Consider the following 27,924-nt stretch of genomic DNA (forward strand, 5'->3'; position numbering starts at 1 on the left):
ACAAATTACTAATAAGTAATCTAAAATTGTAATAAGTTTCATATTCAAAAAGTAATTACATTACTAATGACTTTTAAGCTACTTTTGTATGCTCAAACAATTGAAATGAACGTCTTCAACAGTGTTTGCTAATGGAACAAGAGCAAGTAATGATGAATTCAAGCAGCATTTCCTGGGACTGGCTCTTCTAGAAGAGAATGCATCAGAAGAACAGAGAAAAAGGGGAGGACAGAATCTATAGGTGAAGAGAAGGGTACTGTAAAGATAGAATTACACTGATGCTGCATTGCAGAGAGAGAGAGAGAGACAGAGGGCTACTATATTATTCTACTCAGTTTGTAGAACTGATCTGACCGGCTGTGGGATTAAACTGCTGGTGTACGATGGTTCACACGCACTGACAAATTGAATTGAAGGCCCGATGAGTAAGTAGACGTGTAGAAAAAGGTTATTGGCACTTGTGCTGAAATCATACGAGAGTTCCTGGGAAGTGTTTCACAGGGGAAAAGCATGCCACACCTCTAAATCCAGTTTACAGCAGTGTATCATGACATTCTGTGGGGTAACAAATGGGACAGAGCACCATAGGGTTGCTAAAAGGAGATTAACACTTTATGGGGAAGAGCGTGTGTGTGGCGAAACAGCATTTATTTTCATATTATTTCGTTTTCTGTTTATAAAAAACTATGATCAAGAGAGTTTCGCATCAATGTCACCCCTTAGTGTACACAGAGTTTTTTAATATCTATGTAAGGGATAATCTACAGTCAGTCAGTCAGTCATTATTTCACTTATTACATGGCTAATTACAAAAAATTAAATATTGCAAAAATTGCCATCTGACAGCTCATAATCCCACTTAATTCCTGACTATGAAATAAGGCATTAAATATTGATTTGAATTGACATTTAACTAGCTTCCTTGTAGAAATCGCAGAGTTATACATAAGTAGGAAATATGACTAATGAAATCATGCCCATCTTTTAATGGTTGGGGACAGTTTTAAAATATAGCTTTTTATATATAGCCAATAGCCTTTAGTTTATATAACAGCAATTAACCACGATTAGCTACTTGTATTGTTGGACAATTGTCCCAAAAACCATTGTCCCCAAAAATAAACTTATTTTGTAATCTCGTACGGGGTATCCTAGCAAATATAATGCCTCAAAGCAAACAGAAATGAGCTACCAGCCACAAAACTACAATTATAAATGCATGGGGTACACAAGGATGCATAAGTATACAAGAAACATCTATAGCGATAAAATGATAATTTTTTTGACATAACTGAACTCCACATTAGGTTTTGTAATTTTGAACATATCTTGAGTTTACAGTGGGGCATCTTAAGGAACACATTGTTCAAAATACTTACACAAAACATGATTCAATCATTCAGAGCAACAAACCCTGAATCACAAACAGAACAGAGCACTCTTGAGGGAGCTTTGCATTCTCCGTTTGTTTCTTTGTGTTTTTCGATAAAGTGCATTCTGAATCACAAGAGGCCTACAAACAACAGCAAGCAGCGAGTGAGCAAGACAAATGTCATCATGTGCAAATTGAGTCACACTGCCCAGATGGAGCAGAGAGAAGTACATTCTGAGAAAGGTCATTCCCCCAAAACAACCGCACAGAGTGACTGGAATCAAGAGTTACAATCAGCCAGTATCAAAAAGACATGATGTCCTCTGGGCTGCTGGAGGAAGGAGCGCCATAAGAGTTTTATAAGCACGAGGAATGCTGAGAACACAAACGTGAATCCCTGGAAGAAGAACCAACAATGTTATGTAACTTCTTGAGGGGTAGAGACATCCTCTTAATAATGCATTGCTACTTTTAACACCAGAATCACATTCGTAAAAGATGCAGTTTACAAAGCGCCACTCCAGAAAACCGAATTTAATCAGGAAGGTCACTGAAATACAAAACGATCCTTTCTCTCCAAGTCTAGCACTTACGCACATATTTCTTCACAAAACTTGCCACATAGCTTTATATAGAGCGCAACAGAATGATTCTGGAAATCTATTATAAGAAAAACACTATTTTATCCAGGAATAAAGTGATATTTAATTTTCTCCACAGGCAAAAAAAAAAATAAAAATAACTGTACTTACTGTACAATGGAAGTGAATGGGGCAAATTTTTGGAGAGTTCAAAAGGCAGAAATGTGAAGCTTATAATTTTATAAAATCACTTACATGCATTATTTAAGCCGTTAAAATGTTTAAATCATATTTTTTACAGTCATTTTGGGGGATTTAGGGTTTGTTGACATTACATCGCCATGGCAATGAAGTTTTAACATTGTAAAACTTTACACAGAAAAGGTTAAGAAGCGATTATATGACACTACAATCATGTAACATGCATATAGTTTATGTATATTAACATTTTGTATTGGACCCATTAACTTCCATTGTAAGTGCCATCACTGGAAACGAGATTTTTTATTATTTCAAGGAAAAAGGAGGGGAATTTTTGTGTAATCAATGTTATGCCATAAATGCTGTCAATAAAGCCTAATTTGTATTGAACCTGGAATATTCCTTTAAAGACAGACCTACCGTGAGCTCTGAGGCTGTTAAACAATGGTTTGTGCTTCTGTTGAAGCCATCAGTCCACGTTATTTTAAATTTGCTTTTGGTAAATGGTCTGCACTTATATAGTGCGTTTTAACCTTAGCGGTATTACACTGTGACTCATTCATCCATTCACACACACATTCATACACCTATGACGGCAGAGCTGCCATGCAAGGTGCTAGCCTAGTTCAATGTCTTGCCCAAGGACACTTTGGCATGTGGAGTCATGTGGGCTGGGAATCAAACCACCAACCAGCTCATCATCTGAGCTACAGTCACCCCAATCATCATACTAGAGTACCCATGATCCTGAAGTGAAATGATCCATTTAATGTACTGCAGCAACCAAATCGCAGCAAGTGCTCTGTAAACCGCCCGATCCTGTGACGCAGGACACATATGCATTATATGCATTATCTTAATATACTGCAATTCAATTCATATGTATTGATTCTATACTTAGTCCACACCTTTAAATAAATTGTTTTATTTTTGTCCATTGTTTTTAATTTGATTGCGTCATTAGCATGGAATTGTAGTTCATTCCCTTTTGGTCTTTTTTGTATCAAATTGAAGTTTGTAATTTTGCGATTCACTTCAAAACTGGTTGGTTTGGTTCATGGCTTACAACTCTTTTATAAAATCCCTATGCAAAAACACTTCATAAATAAGATGGCTGAAAAAGTGGACAGGATCTGTTTCGCTCTCTTACACAAAATATATGTTGCGATGACTGTGCCTTGCGTCACTTTACACAGTGTTCTGCTGTTGCCAATAAAGATCTCAACTTTAAGGACACGATGTATAAAAAAGTGAACAAAAAGAGACACAAACACCAAAAATCTCTATTAATTTAGTCTGTTGTTAACCAGGACACTGACCACAGCAAATCAAAGCCCTCTCAAATGTACCACAAAGCACCAGATATTTCATTATCAAGCATTAGTTCAGTGAAATCATATCCGGTATCTTCTGTTAACTCTTCATTCAATATCACATGCATTCTTCTCAGCTCAAAATGTGCTAAATATGACTCTATATATATATGTAAAGGTGTTAATCAGATCCAGCATGAAAAAGCAACACTATATTAAGGTTTGTAAGACTGAGTCTTGGCAGCTCACAGCAAGGGCCTGTTCACACTGTGCACAAACATTTACCGTGACAAGATGTTGAAATGAAACTATGCACCTCCTATAGACAGTTCATGTCCATTCCATAGGCGATATACTGTAGGTGGTGGCCTGTGATTTTAAGTACAGTTATCCAAAACAGATCTATAATTATTGAGCTGATCACAACTTTCAAAGCAAGAAAGCGTGGAGTGGTGGTGGTGTAGTGGTCTAAAGCACATAACTGTTAATCAGAAGGTTGCTGGTTCGACCCCCACAGTCACCACCATTGTGTCCTTGAGCAAGACACTTCACTCCAGGTTGCTCCGGGGGGATTGTCTCTGTAATAAGGGCTCTATAAGTCGCTTTGGTTTAAAGTGTCTGCCAAATGCATAAATGTAAATGTAATGCTTAAAACCCTATCTACACTATGCAAGTCTATATATAATTAATAAAGTAATGTATTTTTATTGCATCATGATCAAAGATTTTCCTTTGACATCTTTTATGATTTGTCATTATACTGCATATGTCAGTTCTTGTTCTGGAAGAGAATGACACTCAGCCAAATGATGGGGAGAAATATATTTGAATCACTTTTAATTATGGCTTGACAATTAGCTGTTCAACATGTAAAAAAGCACACTTCACTTCCTGAAACTGAACTAACTTTTTTCCCGACTTCATGTGGCTATATACTTGTATCAAAGACTTCCATTTCTTGCAAGTTATTTGAGACAAAGTATAAAGTAAATATATTTATTATTTATATTTTAATGTTTGTTTTAATGTACCACGAACCAGTGAATATTCATGATTAATTATATTAAACTGTGTGATTAACTTTTTATTAACAATTCGCAGCCCTATATTTAATACAAAAGTACACAATAGGTTCAACTAAAACACTTAACATGAAAGTTTAATTTGGCTTAATGTACTACAACAAACACCAGAAAGACTACAAATGTTCTTACATTTCCCTTGTGACAAACACTATTTAAGGACACAAAAACAACACGGTTATTCAAAGAGAAGTCTTTTTTATTTTAGCAAGTTATTAGTCATGTCATAATTTTCGATAGAGAAACTGATGAGCTCAATCTAAATGTAAAATGCACATCATTGAGCTTTAAAAAACATTTTTTTAAATATTAAAACAAATAAATGGTGCTGCATGCTTTTTATAGAGAAGAGCACAATTAATGGAAATACATTGTTTTAGTCCATGGATTGTGGTTTCGTTCTTTTGGCAAAAGATAGTGAGTATTAAAAAAAATAAGATTGAAAGAAATGTGGTTCTCTCTGGCACCCTGCTTCTGTATTTGGCAGAAAGACAGTTGGCAACCCTAACTGCAACCTGTATTTAACCCAGAATGGCTGATGCCCTTCCTTTAAAAATAGCAAATTGTGTCATGTACACTTTGACAGACAAATAAAGACTTTAGCTCTACTATGCAAAAACCTGCTGTAGCTCGATTCTGTGAACTCCGCATGTAAACAAACAGAGACAGCACACAAAAGTACATGAACATCACCACCTGACGAACTAGCATATGGAGGTAAATTAGTGCCAAAAAATGTGTATGTGCAGAGTAAGATTTTTAAATGCGGATTCTACATGGTCAATCCATTTTGCTGTTCATGACACACTTTCTTTGCGGATGTGCAATGTTTATGGCCATATTTAGGCCAAAAAAAAAACAAAAAAAGTGCCAAGTGTAAGCGAGTGAAAATTTCTAATTGAGTGAAAGGAAACGTAAGCGTCAGCATTAAAATATTAATTGTTTTATTTTTTATTTAATCCTTTACAAAACACTATGTAAGCATGCAAATATTTTTTTTTAAGCTTGCAATTTTATTTACACTTTCACAAATCTTACTCTACACATGCAAATCTTTTAGGCACTAATTTACCTTCATACTAGTGGTAATCCACCTCCATCACATAAGTGCTCACTGAGTTCTACAGAGTGAGCAAGAGAGTTCACATTTTTATTCCTGCTGTCTTGTGCACCTGTTGACTCCACTTTTCAGTGCACAGGAAGTATAAACCTGTGAGGTGAAGGCTCTTCCATCAGCACTCGACCTACAGGTGTCTGCTAAGAGGCGCCTATATGCCATTATGAATTCAAATATCAAAGCTTGACCGCTGACCTCTCTGGCAATCAAATCCGGGAACAGCAGCTGCCGGCATCACAAATCCCAACATTATCATTCTCAACAGTATTCCTCCACAGAGGGGAAGACTGATATTTTATGAATATATTAAGTCGTGGCGAGAAAGCAAAACATTGGAACATAGCCGCAACATTTCACTCGAACACATGTCTAATATTCCTACATGGACGGAAGTGAAAATAACTCAAAACTTAAGACAAAACAGTGAGAGGATCTTGGTGATCTTAATCCAAACCTTATTTTTGTCTTGTTCAAAACTTCAATGAAGTCATGTTCACTTATTGATATATAATTTCGAACTTTATTAAGAACATTCAATTATTACAATTTTAAAGAAAACATGAGTGGTGCTAACAAGTGCGAAAGTCGGCAACACAAGCTTGTTTTAAGTTCATTTTGGAGATTTATTCACATCTTGGTGTTTCCATCCAGGAGTTTTTTGTACAATATCCCAAAATGTGCAAAATGTGCCCTATACGCAGCAGGGTGCGATAAACTTTGTGTTGTGACGCATTCCTCCAGTAACCATCATTAAAAGTTTCTGTGACTTGAGCAACAGTAGACAATCTGTCGCATCAGATCAGACGGTAAAGCCTTCATTGCCCTTGAGCATCGATGAGCCTAGGGAGCCCAAAACCCTGTCGTCGGGTTCTGGTTTGCTTCCGGACCACTGTTGGCAAGTACTCACCACTGCTGACCGGGAGCACCCCGCAAGCCTTGCCAATTCAAAGATGCTCTGGCCCAGTCATCTGGCCATAACAATTTGGCCCTTGTCAAAGACGCTCAGGTCTTTACGCCTGCCCATTTCTCCTTTTCAACAGGTTGACTACGGGAACTTATTGTTTGCTTCTCATCTAATCTACCCAGACCTTGACATGTGGCCTTGCTTGGAGATGATCAACGTTATACGCCTCACCTGTGAGTGGTCATAATGTTTTGGCTCATCAGTTTATATTTATAGTATCTGTTGCAACAAATTGAAGTAATCAAGTAAAATACATAAAGTAATATTTAAAACAATAATAATAAAAAACAGGTAAAATTTGCAAGTCTGATCGCTTAGAAAAGTAATAGCATATCTCTACTCAACAAGTCACCTGATTTGATATATAATTCATGCCCAGTGCTTGAGTGAGTTATGTGGCGAAGTTTCATTATGGAAAGAGCCATAGTCATGGTGTTGCTTGCCTTAAGCAGCACTAACTATACTAAGAGTTGGCAAGGCTGATCATTCAGATCAAGGGACAATGTCTCAAAACCTGCGTTAGAAGTCTCAGGTTTGACTTCCTGCTAGCTGTGAAAGCACAGTCCACTGAACGCCGTTTGGCAGAGAAGTTGAAAACAGAGCCATGAATAAAACAAAGCAAGAACTAGAGAGAGCAGAAGATTCATAATTCATGGCTTAATTTCAGCAGCCAATACACTTGTGATACATAGCTACAAACCGATACACACCAACATATGCACACACTAACTGCTGTTTGCATTGACGGTGAAAAAAGATACAGTACTGTGCAAAAGTTTTAGGCACTTGTGAAAAATGTTGCATAGAGAAAAATATCACTTAATGTCATACAATGTCTATAAAACATAAGAAAGCTAAATCAATAGTCGGTTTGACCACCTTTGCCTTTAAAACAGCAGCAATTCTCCTAGGTACACCAGGACAGTTATTCTTGGTTGTTGGAGAATTCGTCACAGTTCTTCTACCTATTTAGGCTGTCTCAATTGCTTCTGTCTCTTTATGTAATCCCAGACTGACACGATATTCAGTGGGGGGGTCTGTGGGGGGCCGTGATATCGGTTGCAGGGCTCCCTGTTCTTCTATTCTTATCTTTTCTATTTGCAAAAGCAATGTTTGGGAGTCTAAAATGTATATTTCCTATTGACACACTAAAGCTGATGATATAAATAACCATCTTAAGACAAACGCTTTTGTGAAACATCTTATGTGCCTAAGACTTTTGAACAGTAATGTATGTATATATATATATATATTCACAACACATTCCAACCCAGTTCTGACTGCTGTTTCTAAGCAACTGTGGCATGCATGTTAAAGAACAGAAGTGTGATATGGAGAGAGTGAAAAGTAAGCAACAATGTTTCCTCTAATCAGCACATGTAAGCGCCACACACTTCAGTTGATGCCGCACACAATGGAAAAAAAATAATTCTTCCCAGACGGACAACTCAAAAGTAGGTGGGAAAGAAGTTGAATAAAGTGAATGGACAGTGATTTAGATGGAGACCATTCGCATGTTCTCTGGCAAGAAATGTACAACACATTTTACTGATATAACATGACATGTGTCCTAATCGTGAAAAGCAGGTTACTTAAGTTACTGAATAACACAAGTGAGCATTTTTTCCCCACGAGTTAAGAACTACAACATTGTGCCACAGTAAGCCAAAATATTTGTATTATGCTCTACCAGTTAAAGGTTTGGGCACACTTGACTGAAACCGTTTCTCTTGTTCTTAAAACATTTATGATCTAAAGGCTTATGCTAAAATGCTTGAAATGAGTTTTGCAGGCAAATATTAATTGTGCCTATATATGCATTTCTTTACAAATATAATACTTTATTCATGTATTATTAATATTTTATTATTCAATTAATAACACATTAAAATGTACATTCAGATATACACATTTATTTAAATTCATTTTTACTCCCATTTAAATTTGTGCTCCTTTCATTAATGAATTGGTGCTTCTTTCTATTACATACAAATGTTTTTTTTTTTAATGCATGTAACAATAGTAACACTAAAGAGCGAGTGTGTGTTTTTTGCTTTTTTACATTTTTATATTTTATGCATTTTAACTGATGCATAATATGTTCCAGTAAATTATTATAAGCGTTAGAAATAAACTAATCTGCATATATATATATATATATATATATATATATATATATATATAATTATTTTATATATACAATTTCCTTGTAAAGAATTAAGGACAACACATGAGTGGCTTCTGCTCAGGTGGTCGACGAGTCTGACCAATAGAAAAGCTGTTCATACTTACTTATTTTGCATCATGTTCATTATGACCCAGTCAGCAGGATAGACATTCTTCCCGATAAGATCCTTAAACATGATAAACGTCTCCATGAGGAAATCCTAAAAGAGAACAGCAGTGTTTCAGATGCGCAATGCAATCTAACATCCATTTAATACATTTCCAACCTGAAAATAACTTTAATATGAGTAAACACTCCAATCCCTACAAGGGTCAATATTTCATAATTAAAAATGCTGATTTAGTTTTTAAAAACTCTTATGCTCTTAGGATAAATTTCGTTTTTTTTTTCCCCCATTCTTTATAAAAAAAAAAATGCATTACATTGTACAGATCCATGCAGAAATGTGTCGCTAAAACTGTAAAGATCATACTGAAATGATCAGGGACAGGCCCGATTCCAGATCAAAATCACTCAGAGTGCTTCTGAAAATATTGTAGGGGTGCTCTGTATGAAGTGGAGATGTATCATATTATGGCGTATATGAAGTTGTTTAAATGCTCCTAAATCAATGTAAAGAAAAGATTTTGAAAAAGTACAAACAATTATTGCTTCGGTTTTTTCTGCTCACGATCTGTCGCTGAAAATGACAGCAAAATGCTGCGCCTGCAAAATCATCCACGTTTATTAGTTTTGATGCAGGGATTTTGTGTGTTTGCTGGGATTCAAGAGAATCTGCTTTGCCAATATACAGGCGGCTTAGGCCTAGTTCACATTAATATGTTTTCGTTTTAAAATGCATCTTTTTCTCTCCATTTTGGCCTTCCGTTCACACCGGGGTGGCGTTTTTGTCCGAAAATTGAGCTTTTTGAAAACGCACTCCAAAGTGGATACACTTGAAAACACAGTTTTTGTGTTGTAGTGTGGACTGTGAAAACGGATGCTTTGGAAAACGATGACGCGTTTTTAGTCATGTGATCTTTCCAACCAAAACAATCAAGATGGCGGCCTGTGTTATAGCGGCGCTGTTGTGCCTGATACTCACTTTGATAGCCTTGTTAAAAATAAATGTTACTTTGTTCAACCATCACATTGCGTTCCTTCAAGAGCGAAGGGAAGTTTACTCGGAATTGGTGTCCGGCGACGTAACACGAGGACAATTGCGTTTCAGACCGTACATGCAGCGGGGATTTTCCGCATGCGCAGTGACACGATTTAAGCGTTTTCATACGTTTCAGTGTGCACGAGCAACTTTTGGAAAACGCTTGAGAACGTTAGTGTGGACGGAGAGTATTTTGAAACGAAAACGGCATTTTCAAATGTATCCGGATTAATGATGATACATTTGAAAATGGCGTTTTCGTTTCAAAATAGTCTGTCCACACTGACGGATTAATGATGATGAAGCCTTAGATAATGGAGGCCCGTTATGTCCCAGAAATCTAATAATAGGATAGAGATAAATAAAAACATTCTGGATGAATTTGCAATTGAGGGTGCTCTAATGTTGATTTGAGGGTGCATTCAAGCACCATTGAGCCCTCCCATAGAAACAGGAATGATCAGGGAATTTGTTAAAAAATAAACTCAAGATGTTCATTTCTAATGAAGGGATTCTTCGTAAAGAAAAATCAGAGTGGCTATATTCTAAAGTCTTTAGGAATTTAGGAATTTTTGGTGTTTAGAAATAAACAAATATCTGTACTTCTTGCACAAAATCGAAAATCCACTACGTTTTAGATGGTATAATATTGTTCATGGTCCACTGACTGAGCACACTTCAGTCAGTGAAGCACCCTTAAACGCATTTGTAGGGTCTTTAAGTGATCTCATTACACACGCTGTACCTCATCCACTTTTTGGAGATGTGCTCTTTAGTATTTCTCAACCTCTCTCGTATAAATAGAATGAATAAAAAAAAAAAAATATATATATATATTTATATAAACACATTTCTAAAAAACAACTATATGTAAGTTTTTCTATCTACAGAATGTCTATTTATTTGTTTATTGCAAGATAATTTATTTGTATATTTATACAATTAAACACTGTACTCCATTGATTTTCTGTGCAAAAATAAATTAACAACAATTGTGATTAATGAGTAATCCATATGCATGTACACACATATTATACATGCTATTTCTTACTCGAGGTGGCGCTGTTTCAGTGATTGACTTGATTTACATTTGGCATTGCTACTTGATGAAGAAACAACATGGAAGTAAACTATAGCAAGTTTAACACATGAACAGTATGATATGACTATTCTAATGTGCATATACTATTGAAATTATGTTGCAGTTCTGCATCTACATAGACTCACAATAAGTGCCTGAGAAAATACACTATCGTGTAGATGTAGAATATGTGTAGCTCAACATGTGTTTGACAGCCAGTTGCATCTCATGAAATTCCAGTGTGAAAGTAATAAATCACGTTCTAGATTTGTCCTGATTTTTTACATTTTCTCTTTGATATATGGAAAATAAAACGTGAAAATATATCAAAATATATTCTATCCTATTATTTAGTAATTGTCTTAAAAAAATTTTTTTTAAATGTTACTCTCCATTTGTAATAGAGAAAAGTGCCAGTCTATAAAGACCCGAATATGTAAGTGTGTTCGGTGAAATTCCCATGCACTTAAGGGTCTGGAAAAGCTTTGTTTGTGCTACGTGCAGTCAGTGACCTTGGGTTTCTCATGATGTTCTAGTTAACACAGAGGGTCAAACTCACCACCACATCCGAGCGCATCTTCCCAAACGTGTTAATGAGGTGTGTGTAGTGATAGTCGTCCATTTGCCTCAGAGTGGCCGTCATGCATGCTACAAAACTGCCCTGCGAACAGAAAGAGAGACGTTTCATCAGTACAAGAAGAGCACCGACAGTACCTATCAATCCTACAGACAGACCATGAATGACAAGACGAAAGAGCTGGTATTAACGTGCCACAGAATGAAAAAGATTTACTGTTCAACGTGAACCATACAGAGATGCACAGTAAGAGCCAACAGCAAAACTTTACCTTACAAAGAAACTATATGAAATAAATAAAACTTAAAAATAAAGAATGCACATAATTATTAAAGCTAAAGAGTTTCATTGCTGTTCCAAAAGCATCACCAAATAGAAAAGAAAATATTCGAAATGTATTGTTTTCAAACAGGTTTCTTAACCACTCCCGCCATCTTCCATTGGTCACACAGAGATAGTACCACCCCAAACTCATGCCATTGGTTTAGACAATGTTGCTGAATCAACCTACAAATAGCAACCTTCTAGTTGTCTCTGCATGTAAAACTATGATATGAGAACCATTTTTTAGCAGAAAAAATTACACTTCACATTTTTGACAGTAATATGGAGAACAGTGAGTGTTTGATATCAATATTTCACCAATTAGATTACAGAGGGTGAAATAAACAGTGGGGATCATATGATAAATACACTTTACAACATACTGGGATCAGGCCGATATTACATGCAATTAACTAGAAAGTTGCTGATTTAAAATAAAACAGAGGGAAATTAAAAACAACAAAAAGCACAAAACACTTCATATTTGGGGTCGACGAATCTTACCTGGCCATGTAGGTAATATGAAAATAATAAGGGGAAAAATGAGAACATGTTTGACAATGTTCTCCTAAACTTGAAGCCTGAGGTCTATTTAAAGGCCAACACATTTGATTTATTTGGCATTGTAACATTCTTAACAATTAAGCACCCCGTTTGTTGATGCAAGGAAAACGGTCTAGTAAATGACCAATTGAAATGACACAATGTGGCAGTCCTATCACTTTAAAAGTCATGTCATTCATCTTTGAAATTGTCTTATATTGCAGCCATCTAAGAGACAGATGGAAATTTCCAGAAGATTCCACATGAACACACATTGTTAATAGCAACCAGCCTAAAGTGTGACGGGGCTATTCCGTGCTCTCACATTCGGCTTGATTTTCATTTGCAGCTGTAATTAGGTCTGGCCTACATAACTCAGCAGAAACGCAACACATCGATGTTCAAAACAAGATTTCCCTCTTTCTCACCTCACTGAGAAAATACTGAACATAATGTGCTTCTGAAATGTTCAGTCTGTACAATGCAAGAGGTAAAACTCAGTTCTTCTGTAACATATTCAATTAGTAAATATCTACGTGATCAGGGCTGGACTGGTAAGAGAAATCGGTCTGGGATCTTACATGGCAACTGGCCCAACTGTTGGGGGGGGGGTTGGATGGCTGTTCACTGTCCTTTTCTGCATATTGCGTCGCCGTTTTGTGGTCAGTTCTGCATAACACGGCAGCACATTTTTGCTTGTTGAGGCCCATTCGGCACGTTTTGCGGACGACCCACTGGCCCGCTTGGTTCTACCGATGGGCAGTCCGCCCCTGATCACCCCCAAAGTGCATCGGCCCACTGGGAAAATGCCCGGTATTCCAGATTACAGTCCAGCCCTGTATGTGATATTTACATGTACACATTTGAGGGGAACACAACAAACTGTGTCGGCTGATGTTATTTCAGAGGCTTTATTTTTTAGTGGCAAACACAGTTTGTGTCACAGTAAACACAGAGTGAGAGCTTAACGTTCTTTAGTTCTACTAATGCAGGTCAATAGACAATATTTATATTTACAGAGTGTCCTATCGCAAGCTTTGTGTTTGAACAGGACTCATAATGGCACAACACTGAGTCTTAAAACTTGAAATGCATCATGCTGAAAACACACACACACACACACACACACACACACACACACACACACACACACACACACACACACACACACACCTATCAATACAGTGAGGTCAAGAGATAGGTCCAATTTAGTTAATTATTAAACAAAATAATTATATTTTCTCAGAAAAGAAAAGAAAAAAAAACACATTAACAAACAGGTGCAGGTAAAAACATTTTTTATCTAAAACACAAATGACATCAGAGGTCAGTCATCACTGCATTAATATTTAAGGAGAGAATGGGCTTGATGACATGACCATCTTTGTTCTCATTTGGGTGATGGACAGATCAGAGCCAGGAACTACACTGAGGGCAGGCAGGAGCACAAGGGTGAAAAGCCAGACTGTATTTAGAGGAAACACAGAGCCGGGAGACGTTTCCTCCACACACAGCCAAAACGGAATTAAACTGAGTCAACACTGGCTTCCAATAAGTCTTAACCAGCAGCAATTCATGGTTGAAATGACTGACACAGGTATCTGTGCCTTCCAATGTATGATCATGAGGCAAAAGAAATTACAACTAACTGTTGCTTTTCTTCAGCCTTTATATTCCTGCCATTATTTGTATTGAAGGATGCCGCACAGCTCTTGTTATCCAGCAGAATTACACATGATTTAGTTTCTCGGTGGCACGGCAGAACTCTTTACCTCACCCGACGGGTAGTTAGCCATTATTTGTGGCTTAAAGTCTGAAAACTACAGAACTACAAAAGCAGACGCAGGTTAAAAAAGGATAAAAAGTAAGAATACATTGATTTATTGTTGGAAAAAGGAAGGTAGGGTGGGAGAGAGGGAGGAAGGAAGGTAAAAAAGTGTGGTGGAAGGAAGGGCTGAAAAATAAATGGACAGGTATAGGTAGAAAAATGGAAGGCACGAAGGAAGGATGGAAGGGATGAAAGAACAAAAGTCTGGTGGAAGGAAGGGAAGAAGAGGGGAAAGCAAGACAGAGGAGAGGAAAAGAAAAACAGATTATAAGCCTCCTCACATCCTCTGTCCTGTCTGTTCTCAGCAGATGGGATTCTGCAGCCAGTGCTTTAAGGGGAATTCACTCATAACAAACAGCTCAATGCTCACATTTCAGCTGAGAGAGACAAAGGGAGCATCCTTTCAGGTTCATCTCTCCTCTTCATCTGTGTTGGGCTCCCTAGCCCGTTGCTATGGAAACTGTTTTCTTAAGGAGGTCGATCAAATAAAAGTCAGACAGATAGAATTAGATATTGCTAAAGAGTTCCCCCTGACTTCAGTATGAGAGATTTCAATGTGTTCCATATGACCACAGATAGCACTATAACACTTGACTCAATCTCTATAAAGTCTGGAGTACTCCCTACTTCCATAATGAGTAACAAACTAAAGACCAGGGTTCTCGTCCTTTTCGACTAATGAATTTAGAAGATATTTACAAAACACAAAATCAACCAGGGATGCACAATCCAAAAAATCCACAAGAAAAAGTGTAACGTAAGGGTAATTCGGGCATAGTATATTCAAAGTAACATGATTTGGTATGCCTAAACCTAATTCCACTAACAGGCAGTACAAAAGTAACTTCGAGAGGAGAGGGAAAAAGAAAAGGGATAAAAAGGAAATGAATAAAAAAAAAAGGAAAGGATGATGAAGAGGAAGAGAGAAAAGGACAAGAAAAAGAAAGGAAAGCTAAGAAAATGAAAAGGAAGAGAAGAGGGCAAAGATAAAGGAAGAAGGAAGGAAAAGGGAGGAAAGAACAGAGGAGAGGAGAAGATAAATGAAAAGGCAGATGAGAGGGAAATATGGAAATGGGTAAAGGACAGGACATAGCAGAAAAAAAGGAAAGGAAAATGAAATGAAGAAATGAGGGAAGCAGAGGAAAAGAATAGAAGAAAATAGAAGGAAGAGGGAGAAGAAAGGAAAAGGACAGGATGGATGGATGGATGGATAGACAAAAGGAAGTACGGAATGAAGGAAAGAAAGAAAAGGTAAAGGAAATTGAATGAAAAGGGAAAGGAGAGGAAAGCAGGGGAAGTGAAAAAAGAATAGAAGGAAAAGGAAAAGGGAAGGGAAGGGACGGAAATGCAGGGCGAGGGATGGGACGGGGACAAAGACAAGATAACATAAGGAATGGATTGATAAAAAAAGGAAAAGGGAAAGGAGAGAAAAATAGAAAACAGAGGAAATTAAAGGAAAATTGACATGATAGGAAAGCAGAGGAAAGAGAATAAAAGAAAATAAGGAAAAGAGGAACAGTAAATGAAAAGAAAAACAGAGAGTAGAAGAGGAACAAGAGAATAGGAGAAAGTGTACATCATTCACATCTAAATGGTTTAGTACTCTGGCTTCAGGTGGACTCAGTTATATTACCGCGGTGAAGCATGTTCTTTTACAGCTAAATCACATTAATTGAATAACAGCTCTGTCAGTTACAAATAGAAAAGACAGAATCCTATGAGCTCAGCAGAAGAGAGGAGACTCATGAAGAGAAACCAGACTCAAAACATCTGAGAGGAACATCTGGAGCCGAAGCATCTGTATGACAATCAGAATCCACAGCAAACGTCAAGAAAACAGCAGCGAAACCCTTTACAACCGAAATACAAACAAGACACAGCTGCAACAATAACATTAGTGAGTGAGTGAGTGAGAGTGTGTGAGTGAGTGATAGAGTGAGTGATAGAGTGAGTGAGAGTGAGTGAGTGATGGAGTGAGTGAGTGAGAGTGAGTGAGTGATAGAGTGAGAGTGAGTGAGTGATAGAGTGAGTGAGTGAGAGTGAGTGAGTGATAGAGTGAGAGTGAGTGAGTGATAGAGTGAGTGAGTGAGAGTGAGTGAGTGATAGAGTGAGAGCATGAGTGAGTGATAGAGTGAAAGCGTGAGTGATAGAGTGAGAGCGTGAGTGAGTGAGAACGTGAGTGAGTGAGAACGTGAGTGAGTGAGAGCGTGAGTGAGTGAGTGAGAGCGTGAGTGAGTGAGTGAGAGCGTGAGTGAGTAGAGTGAGAGCGTGAGTGAGTGAGTGAGAGCGTGAGTGAGTGAGTGAGTGCGAGAGTGAGTGAGAGCGTGGAGTGAGTGAGAGCGTGAGAGCGTGAGTGAGTGCGAGTGAGTGAGTGAGTGCGAGAGTGAGTGAGTGCGTGAGTGAGTGCGTGAGTGAGCGAGCGCGAGCGTGAGCGAGCGCGAGAGTGAGTGAGTGAGTGTGTGTGTGAGAGTGAGTGCGAGTGTGTGAGTGAGTGAGTGTGAGTGTGTGAGTGAGTGAGTGCGTGTGAGTGTGTGCATGTGAGTGTGAGTGAGTGATAGAGTGAGAGCGTGAGTGAGTGAGAGCGTGAGTGAGTGTGAGTGATTGCGAGAGTGAGTGAGAGCGTGAGTGAGTGAGACCGTGAGAGCGTGAGTGAGTGCGAGTGTGAGTGATTGCGAGAGTGAGTGAGTGCGTGAGTGAGTGCGTGAGTGAGTGAGCGAGTGCGTGAGCGAGTGCGAGAGTGAGCGAGCGCGAGAGTGAGCGAGTGAGTGTGTGTGTGAGTGCGAGTGTGTGAGTGCGTGTGAGTGTGTGAGTGAGTGCGTGTGAGTGAGTGAGTGAGTGCGTGTGAGTGAGTGCGAGAGTGCGTGTGTGTGAGTGAGTGCGAGAGTGCGTGAGTGAGTGCGTGAGTGCGAGTGTGTGAGTGAGTGAGTGCATGTGAGTGAGTCGAGTGTGTGAGTGAGTGAGTGCGAGTGTGTGAGTGAGTGAGTGCGAGAGTGAGTGTGTGAGTGCGAGTGAGTGAGTGCGTGAGTGAGCGTGTGAGTGCGTGAGTGAGTGCGAGTGTGTGAGTGAGTGAGTGCGAGTGTGTGAGTGAGTGAGTGCGAGTGAGTGAGTGCGTGAGTGAGCGTGTGAGTGCGAGAGTGAGTGAGTGCGAGAGTGAGTGAGTGAGTGAGAGTGAGTGCATGTGTGAGTGAGTGAGTGAGTGCGTGCGTGAGTGAGTGCGAGTGCGTGAGTGTGAGTGCGAGAGTGAGTGCGTGCGAGAGTGAGTGCGTGCGAGAGTGAGTGCGTGCGAGAGTGAGTGCGTGCGAGAGTGAGTGAGTGAGTGCGTGAGTGCGAGTGAGTGCGAGTGAGTGTGAGTGAGTGAGTGCGAGAGTGAGTGAGTGCGAGTGTGAGTGTGTGAGTGCGAGAGTGAGTGCGAGTGCGAGAGTGTGAGTGCGAGTGAGTGAGTGCGAGTGCGAGTGTGAGTGAGTGAGTGCGAGTGTGAGTGAGTGAGTGCGAGTGTGAGTGCGAGTGAGTGTGAGTGAGTGAGTGCGAGTGTGTGAGTGAGTGAGTGCGAGAGTGAGTGTGAGTGTGTGAGTGAGTGAGTGCGAGTGAGAGTGAGTGCGAGTGAGTGAGAGTGTGTGAGTGAGTGAGCGTGTGAGTGCGAGAGTGAGTGTGAGTGTGTGAGTGAGAGAGTGTGTGTGTGTGTGTGAGTGTGTGAGTGAGTGTGTGAGTGAGAGAGTGTGTGTGTGTGTGTGTGTGAGTGTGTGAGTGAGAGAGTGTGTGTGTGTGTGAGTGTGTGAGTGAGTGTGTGAGTGAGAGAGTGTGTGAGTGAGTGAAAGTGAGTGTGAGAGAGAGTGTGTGAGTGAGTGAGTGAAAGTGAGTGTGAGAGTGAGTGAGTGTGTGAGTGAGTGAAAGTGAGTGTGAGTGAGAGAGTGTGTGTGTGTGAGTGAGAGTGAGTGAGTGAGAGTGTGACTGTGTGAGTGAGAGTGAGTGAGTGTGAGTGAGTGTGAGTGAGAGTGTGTGTGTGTGTGAGTGAGAGAGTGTGTACAGGAGATTGAAAGTTATTTGTTCTGTGCAGTTGGAAGAAGGTGAGATTCACTTCCATTCATTTACAGTCACGATGGTGGGCAAGAGCTTTGGAACAAGGACTGACAAGTCCCGAGGGTTACACAAAACCAACTTAAAGGTTGAAAGTAAAACTCCCCCTCAGATCTGTCCTGTACGCACAAACAGAGCAGAAGAATGACAGAACTGTGAAACAGGACTCCACTATCTCTAATGCTGATTCAACAAAATACATGCAAGACCCATGAGACAAAAGTGAAACACTCAAAGCACTCTTAAAATATAAAAGGTTTGCTTGAACAGAGAGCACATTTCTTGATTTTAGTTTTTTGGCCTAATATGGTTATTTGGTTTGCGACGGTTTGTTGTAGATTAAAACGTTCTGGATGCTTCATTATAGGTTGTTTAAATCAGTGTATTAGTTTCTAGGTTCTTTAAAACACCAGATCAGAGATGGTTAGCTGAAGAACTAGAAAATTAAAAAAGGTCTTCCAATATTAAAAGGTGACCACAAAGCATTCTCTCTCCCACACAGACTCGCAAGTCCTTGTGGTGGTTTGGCCTTAACAGCAGCAAGGACAATAAAATCAATATGTGCTGAATCTAATTATTTTCCTCCTAGTGTCCATTCTGAGGGCACAATCTTGAGTAACTAAGCAAACACAGAACGTTCCCCTAACATTAGAATATGGTTCCCTTATTAGTTATTTTTGGGAAACAATTCCTAACATTGTGAATGTTTGCTTCAGCTTTATACATAACATTTTTTTTAACCATAAACAAATACTCCCAGAATGTTGCAGGGAGGTTTTTGTTTGACAACCTAAAAACAACCTATAAATAACATCTTCAAATGGTTATGTCTAGTTTACATTTTTTCAACCATAAACTGAGTTTCCTAGAATGTTGCAGGGAGGTTTTTAATAAGGTTATTATAATTTATATATATATTTACACACACATACATACACAAACACATACATATGTTATATTTATTTACATATATATTTATTTTATAACTTTAAACTAATGTTCCCAGAACGTTGAGGTGTTTTTTAGTGACCTAATAATAAATTAAACAGAACATTCTCTAATGGCTATTTTTACATTTTATTTTATAACATTAAACTAATGTTCCTAGAATGTTGCAAGTAGGTTTTTGTGACAACCCAATAAGAACTTAAACTAAACGTTCTATAATGGTTATTTTTAGATTTTATTTTAAAACAAACTAATGTTCCCAGAACATTGCAAGGAGGTTTTCGTGACAACCTAATAATAACTTAAATAGAATGTTTTTGAACTGTTATATTTTTTTTATTATCATATATTTGATTACTTTTCATAAACGTGGCAGAGACAAAAATGACTGACATTATTGCATAACAGCATTTATTTAAATGTAAAAATTAAGATCACAGCTGTGTCTGATATGCACGTGCATTTGATGTGGCGCTATCAAAACATTGCTCTATTAGTTTGAGCGACCCATCCAGCCCGACACGAGAACATTGACCCAACCAATGCCATGAGATTGGGGAGTGATTATCTCTTTGTCTGACTAATTGGAGGAGGAGGAAAGATCTGTTTGAAAAAAAAAATCATCATTTTAGCATTTTTGTTTGGTGGTGCTAAATGCGCAGAGAATGCACACTTCACTTAAATTCTTTAGGAATTTTTTATTTATTTACCATTATTTATTCAAGAAGTTCTCCTGTGTGTGTTTCAAGTAGAAGATATTTGCAGCAGTGGAGTATGTAAATCAGTAGGTCACCATATGACAAAGCTGGATTTTCCTTGCAATTCCTCTCTCTCTCTCTCTCTCTCTCTCTCTCTCTCTCTCTCTCTCTCTCTCTCTCTCTCAGCTTTGCTGTCGTCCACCCCGCCTCCTCTCTTTCACTCTCTCTGGTCTCTCAGTTCTCTGAGCTGCTAGTTCAGGATGGCTGTCTCGTGCACGCACATGCCATCGCCGTGTGTCAGACCCCACTGCATCGTTGTGGCTGTGTGTGCGTGAGAGAGTGTGTATATGAGTGTGTGCGTGAGAGAGAGTTGCGGGGGTGCGCCTGTTAGACACGCAAACGTGTGTTTGTGATAGTGTGTATGTTTGGGGCAGATCTCAGTGGAATTTCTCTCACTGGATGTTTATCAATCACGGGAGGATTGACTAACGATACGTCTGGAGAAACTTCCAGCATGGCAGACTCTCTCCCCGGGAGGATATCGCTTCTCGTGCCATGACAGACCCCCGGCACACTGAGAGGGACGACATGTGCTGGTCATCTCTCCCTCCTCACCATCATCACCATCATCACCATCTTCATCACTGATCCGTGTCTGGAGGTGAGTCTCCAATAGTTTTCTTCCTCATCACCCTTAACCTGTCAGGTTACTGTCCGCTTCTCTTGATTTACAGTACCTTAAGCTGCTTCCAGTGTCAGAAATTAACTTTTCTAATAAGAAGCAATATTTGCCCCCCTGGATTTGATTTTTAGGGGCATTCTTTTTTTTTTTTTTCACCTTTATGAGGGCATTTGGTATTCTAGTCATATAGAACAAATAACACAAATTTTTATGCAAGCAATGTATATATAAATGTCTGGAATAAAAAATGAAGAAATATATCATATGTGTTACAAATACAACACAGAAAAACGAATTATATGGGCGTTTATTTTATTTATTTATTTGTACGTTCCATTCTGACAGCAAATTTGCAATCTCAAACCTAGAAACTGCACAAATTCATGAGATCCTCTATAAAAGCAAAGCTTTTAGAACTCAAAAAAGTTGATTTGAGGAAGTGAGCAAAGCGCTAAATTCAAGATTCTTGTCAGAACGCACATGGCAGAAAGATCCAGTGATCATTTACATTCATGCATTTGACAGGTGCTTGAAACCAAAGTGATTTAGAGTGCTATACGTGTTCTCTGGGAATTGAACCTATGACACCGGCGTTACCAGTTCTATATATTATACCAGACGAGCTGCATGAGATTTCATCCTACCATCGAAAAGCTTCATTTAGCATTATAATAATCTTTTTGATTTCCACCCACCCACCCACGCACAGAGAGAGAGAGAGAGAGAGAGAGAGAGAGAGAGAGAGAGAGAGAGAGAGTGTGTGTGTGTGTGTGTGTGTGTGTGTGTGTGTGTTGATGGTGGATTTACAAAGTGTTTTCAGGCTGTAGGGTATCAGAGATAAATCAGGGACAGGATTAAAGGGATAGTTCATCAAGATATGAAAATAATTTACTCACCCCATGTTGTTAATAAAAAAATTATAAAAAAAGCAAGAGTTTTGCAGAATTGTTGATACTGCTCTTTTCCATTTAATGAAAGTGAATGGTGACTTGTTGTCGGCTCTAAAAAAGCACCATGAAAGTATCATACAAGTGTCCCATTAAACTTGTGCACTGTATTACAATTATTTCAAAGCCATACGGTAGCTTTGTGTGAGGAACAGAAATTTTAATTGTTGTATTGTCTGCCAAACTCGATTTGTCTATATTAAAAAAATGGCAGGTCAGTTGCAGTTTGGACGACAATGCCAAGTGCCTTTGATATTTTGCATCTTTCAGAACTGATTGTGTCACGCCAAGTTTGAATATACAGAAGTGCAAATGAGGTTTGAAAGTTACAACAGAGGGGAATGTTTTCAACTAGTTATGACTTAAAAAGCCATCATATATCTTCACAGAAATTGAAATGTAGTTCACGAGATATATGGACTACATTACTGGTGCTTCCTGGAGCTCAACAGCCCATGGCTAGCGCCCCCTATCGTTTTATGGAAAAGTGCAGCCTGAACATTCTTTAAAACTTCTGCTTTTGTATTCCACGGAGGAAAAAAACAAAAAAGTAACATGGATTTGGAACAACATAAAAGCAAAGGAAATTATGACATCGTTTTCATTTTTTGGGAGTTGGAGCGTGTGTGTGGCTCAACTGGCCTGATGAATGACCCTTAACAAGAGTGTAATGGAGATAAATTCAGTCTGTTTGTGCTCAGGACTGAAATCTACCACCAAACACACACACGTCAAACACTCTCTAATACACACTTAACTTTGATATGGAGCACGTTCTAATGCAGAAATATACATTAGAAAAGAGTGCCTGTGAGAATGTGTGTGTGTGAGGAGAGAGAGAGAGAGAGAGAGAGAGAGAGAGAGAGAGAGAGAGAGAGAGAGAGAGTGTGAGGACTTTATCTGAGGGATCACGACTGTCCTTCAAATGGCTCTCTGCGATCACGTCACCTCCATCTGAATCACTCCCAACCTCAATATAACAGTAATTCTAACAGTATATATATATATATATATATATATATATACTGTATATATACTGTATATTACTGTCTACCAGTTGCATGTGATTTTAAATGTTTACATACAACGCATTATTTTAATTTTTTGTTAATTACAGTGTTCTAAATATCCACAGTTTAAGTCTGTTGAATAATGTTATACACATGTTTCTGCTCTGTTTGATTTGATTTATAACTTGTGCATTGGCAACATTGAAACATACAGTCATGCCAATAAAGCAATTGAAAAATTGTATTTTGAGAGAGAGAGAGAGATGCCCAGTTTCTCTATTATGATATTTAAATTGTGGTCCCGAGATGACTAGTAAAAATGCTTCCATTTTGCCTGAAATCTAATGTAAAAAATATATATATAAATACCGTTACAGTATAAAGGAGCAAGGAGGTGGTGGGAACTGGCAGAACAGTCAACGTAAACTTGAATGAGAAACTCAAATTAAAATTAACGTAAACAAACACTGACAAATATGCTCTCTCTCTCCCGAGCCGGCGTCTCTGGCTGCCCTTTATCTCGCTCTCCCGCTGATCGGCTGATTCAGCGCCAGCCGTGCTCCATCACGGCCCGGCTACGCCCTCCTCCTCGTCAAAGGGACTTTTTCGTCCAAAATACGGGATGTATCAGCTAAGAGACAATTACAACCCTATCAACCTCACAAATTTGCTTATTGACTTACAAATAGTGCATAATATTAAATATTATTTGAAAATGATTGATAAAATAGTATTATATATGGTTTAATCTAATTACAAATAAACATTAAGGCTGGTTTATACTTCACCATCAAACTCTATGCAATAGATTCTACATGATGGTTTGCATTTATAGTTCTGAACTGGTGTGTCTGCATCATTCTGCAAGTACTACTAACACTAATACCACTATTACTAATACACGTGATATGTCAAGCTAATCGGCTCACGGTGTAAACTCATAGGTCCTTTGAAATTTAATCGGGTAACCAAACAACTTGTATACAACATTTACATTTGCAGAGAGATTTCTCTGAAAATTTGCTCAGGTGGTTGATGGGCCAGATCAGTAAGGACTGTTTTTGGAAATTACTCATAGAAGTGTGTTTCTATCAAGGAAAGCCGTAGACAAATCAGGCACTGACACACATCTCTATCTTAGGTGATTCTTTTAAATAAATCCACAAATAGCTGGTCTAAGTCACAAGTTAAATAAACGTCTGGGCTTTCCATGTCCAGGTATACATTATGAATCAGGACACCAGCCGATAAGCCAACTGGCCAAGCAGGCCCAGACACATAGAGAATTAGTTCTTTAGGATATGTCATTCGGCAAGGCAGTCCAAGGAGCACATGGCTAGCATACACTCTGTACACATGGCTCTTCGGAGCAGCAGCAGTACACAAGACTTGGTGGTAGATCGGCTGGGGGTCAACCAGCAGTACATACTTAGTATGTCTGTGTATGTTCTATCAGTAGTAAGTCTCCTTATTTGCTCTTCAGCAGCAGTCTAGCATATCTTGTCCACCAAGACCAATATATTTTCAATATTGCATACCCACATTTAAATGCTAAACCAGAGATTTGTCATGAGAGAAAGTATTTAGCTAATTATTGAAGCATCAATGTATGTGAACATGTTGAGATTGAGGCAGATGCACTTTATACTTAATACATGTGGCCTACCATGCAGTGAGAAAATAAATCAGGCATATACTGTCTGCTTAATGGGTCGCTTGAATGACTAATAATACTTAATTTTTTTAAATGCATTCGACAATTATACAAAATACAAGCATATTGTTTCACTCACAGACCAAGTATATAGAGTGCAAAGCAACTAAGACTTCATGCAACATATACAGAAGTATTTTTACAGAGCTAATAACCCTGCTGAAAAGAAATAAATAATACAAAAAGATGGTTTGCTGATCTTATCTGGTAGGCAAGCTGTTCTCCCTGCCTGACCAGTTAAAAAGTGTCCAAAACTTTTTAACTGACCAAAAAAACAAGCCAGCGGACAAGCATGACCTACATGGGATACCATCTGAGACCAGCAAACCGACATAAATGTAAGCATTTATTTATTTTATTTTTTATTCATATTTAATCAGATTCTTGAGCCACACAACAGTGCAAAGAACAACCACAACTTACACAAGAATCCTGCTGAGAAACACGAGTGATCAGAAACATGATGAACCGAGATGTCAGTGAGTTATAAATGCACACCTTGTTCACACCATCCAAGACTGCTTCCAGACCTCCATGCAGAAGTCTCTCTCTTTACCTGTCTTGCACACAGACACTAGAGCTCTGCTGGCTGTAAGGTAGACAGATGTTGTCTTTCATGTGGTAATGGGTTTATTATGAGACTGTACTTGCAATGTACACATATAGAGAGAGACACAGAAAGAGACAGGACAACATGCCTGGAATACTGAAGAAATCTAACATACTATTAAGTCTTTCACTGGCTACACAACTCTGTCTATGTATGTCTGCAGACAGTAGAATAAAAGACGCTTTAGGTGTAGTTGAGAGAAATTCTGCTGCTTTCTGTTTCAGAGAGGCAGGCAACGGTGTCACGTTTCAATTTCCAAAGCCAGCAAGTCTTTAGATTGCCGCAGTGAACCCCTAGTTTCACGTAATATGATTTTTGAGTATCAGAAGGCAGTCTGGTCCATATTTTTGGCCAAGAATCACCCACTAAGACCGGAAGAGATCGTTTGACCAACAAATACAATGACAGAGTTTGTTCCTTTACATGCTGTTAAGGGTGGAACATTTTGAAACAAACAAAACCCCAGTGACCCCTAGTTGTTCCTTAAAAATACCAATCAGATTGGAGATTGCCATTTTGAGAAAACTCTTGTCCCTTTTGTGCGCTACATGCATCAAACGGTCTGTGGGTGAGGTCAAAGCATTCTTAAGGCAAAAACATACTCTACGAATGTAAATGAACTCAAATGCATCAACAAAACCTGTAACTGCGTTCCAAAATGCGTCAAACTCAAGTCTTTTTCAGGGCGAGTCAAGCAACACGCTCTCTATGCCTTTCATTATACAGCTCTTCCCTTCACAGAGGATACTGACAATAAATCTTGTCTCCGTTACAACCATCTTCCTCTCAATTCTCTCCGCCCGGTTTCTCTTTCTTTATGTCTTTCTGGGAAACGAGAGCTATATGGATAAATGAAATGCTGCACCCTGCTTTCTCAAGCCCCACTGAGAGCCAATCAATGCCATTAAAACAGACAGGGAGATTGTGGCTAGTTAATACACTGCAGAACAGTTCAATATGATTCAAAACTGACCTGACCTTCCCAGACAGCATCTCATGAGCATTGTAGTCTTAGAAAAACTTTTGAAGAACATATTGCTATAAAGTTCAAGCTCTTCACCTCCTGTATGAGAAGTTCCCCTGCATGCCAAGTGTTTGTAAGAGTGTGTTTGTGTAATGCTCCTGGGTGAGATGTTTTACTACTCAGCATAGAGTCAGATACAGTTCCCTGCACAGCAGTGAATTCCTCAAAATATAGCAGGTCTAACAGAGCTGAATATTAAGAGAAAAAGCCGTCAGCAAAACCAGAGAATATATCTGTTTGGGGTTAACAGGGCAGCGCACTCACACACTCATTTGACAAATGCTTTAACGACTGCATATTTTCAACATTACAAAGAGCATTCACAAAGGATTTGCTACATAACACTATGATTTTCATTACAAACAGTGACACATGATCACATAAAATAATGATTATATAATAACGCATTGATTAAATGTCATCAAACTATGGTAAATACATTTTTGTAAGCCAAGTTTAAATGCACATGATCTACTGATATGTTAATCAATATAAAATGTTTTAGTGACTTATTACTGAAAGTTGTCTATCTATATGTCCGCCCATCTATCTATCCATCCATTCATCTGTCCATCCGACTGCGTGTTTGTTTGTCTGTCTAACTGTCCATATCTCTATTCATCTGTCCATCCATCTTTCCTTCTGTCTGTCAGTCCATCCATCCATCTGCTTGTATATCTATGTGTCTGTCTGTCATCTGTATGTCTATATATATCTGTCTGTCTGACCATCCATCCATCCATCCATCCATCCATCTATCCGTCCATCTATCCGTCCGTCCGTCTGTCAGTCAGTCCATCCACAGATCCAGATCCTATCCATCTATCTATCGGTCCGTCTGTCCGTCCGTCCATCCATTTATCTGTCTGTCCATCTATCCATCCACAGATCCAGATCTATCCATCCATCCATCCATCTATCTGTTTGTCCATCTATCTCACTGCCAGTCTGTCTGTCTGTTTGTCCATCTATCTATCGGTCCCATCCATCCATATGTCTGTCCATTTATCCATCCACAGATGCAGATCCATATATCTATCCATCCATCTATCCGTCTCTCTATCTGTCCATCTATCTGTTTGACCATCTATCTGTCTATCAGTCCATCTGTTTGTCCATCTATCCATCCACAGATCCAGATCTATCCATCTATCTATCTGTCCATCTATCAATCTGTCCGTCTATCCATCCACAGATCCAGATCCATATATATATATATATATATCCATCCATCTATCCATCTATCTATCTGTCCATCTATCTATCTGTCCATCTATCCATCCACAGATCCAGATCAATCAATCTATCTATCTATCCGTCCTTCCGTCTATCCATCCACAGATCCAGATCCATATATCCATCCATCCATCTATCCGTCTATCTATCTGTCCATCGATCCATCCACAGATCCAGATCTATCTATCTATCTATCTATCTGATTATCTATTACTATAAAGTAGCTTAAACAGCATTAAAAACGTACCATTATATAAAACTCTGATATTTAAAATATAATTTGTTAATGTACATTCAAGTAGTCAGAAATGTTATGGATTAATGATTCTGTATTATCTGCCTATTAATATTTGAATATACATTAACTACTGTACAGTGAAGTATGAAAATACTACCACATTACATAATGCTGATTATGACTTAATTTGAATATATGAAAATTATGTTAAGTTGTTAAAATACACAGTGCATCATGTGCAGAGCTTCAGCACAGTCTTATGGCGGTTGATGTGTGTCAGTTAGGACACACTATAAGGCCAGATCTAATCTGTCAGCGTAGTCAAGCCGGTGTTTCAAAGAGTCTCTCCACCTGAGTGGAACGTTTTACAGACAGGATAGAGACACATTTAATGGAACAAGGATGTGGACCCTAACTAAACATGAAATGAC

At 38.7% G+C, this 27,924-nt stretch overlaps 1 protein-coding gene across 2 annotated transcripts in view; it reads right to left on the bottom strand.

Moving 5' to 3' along the window:
• LOC127626751 (dedicator of cytokinesis protein 1-like) overlaps window positions 1-27,924 on the bottom strand; it is a 329,863-nt gene that overhangs the window by 109,899 nt on the left and 192,040 nt on the right. For both annotated transcript variants that reach the window (XM_052102764.1, XM_052102763.1), the window contains exons 28-29: window positions 11,600-11,701; window positions 8,923-9,017 (exon numbers count right to left, since the gene is read on the bottom strand). In XM_052102764.1, coding sequence (XP_051958724.1) covers window positions 8,923-9,017; window positions 11,600-11,701 — 197 coding nt within the window. The remainder of the gene's footprint in view (window positions 1-8,922; window positions 9,018-11,599; window positions 11,702-27,924) is intronic.

Source organism: Xyrauchen texanus, chromosome 33 (genome assembly GCF_025860055.1).
Source record: "Xyrauchen texanus isolate HMW12.3.18 chromosome 33, RBS_HiC_50CHRs, whole genome shotgun sequence".
Classification (NCBI taxonomy): domain Eukaryota; kingdom Metazoa; phylum Chordata; class Actinopteri; order Cypriniformes; family Catostomidae; genus Xyrauchen; species Xyrauchen texanus.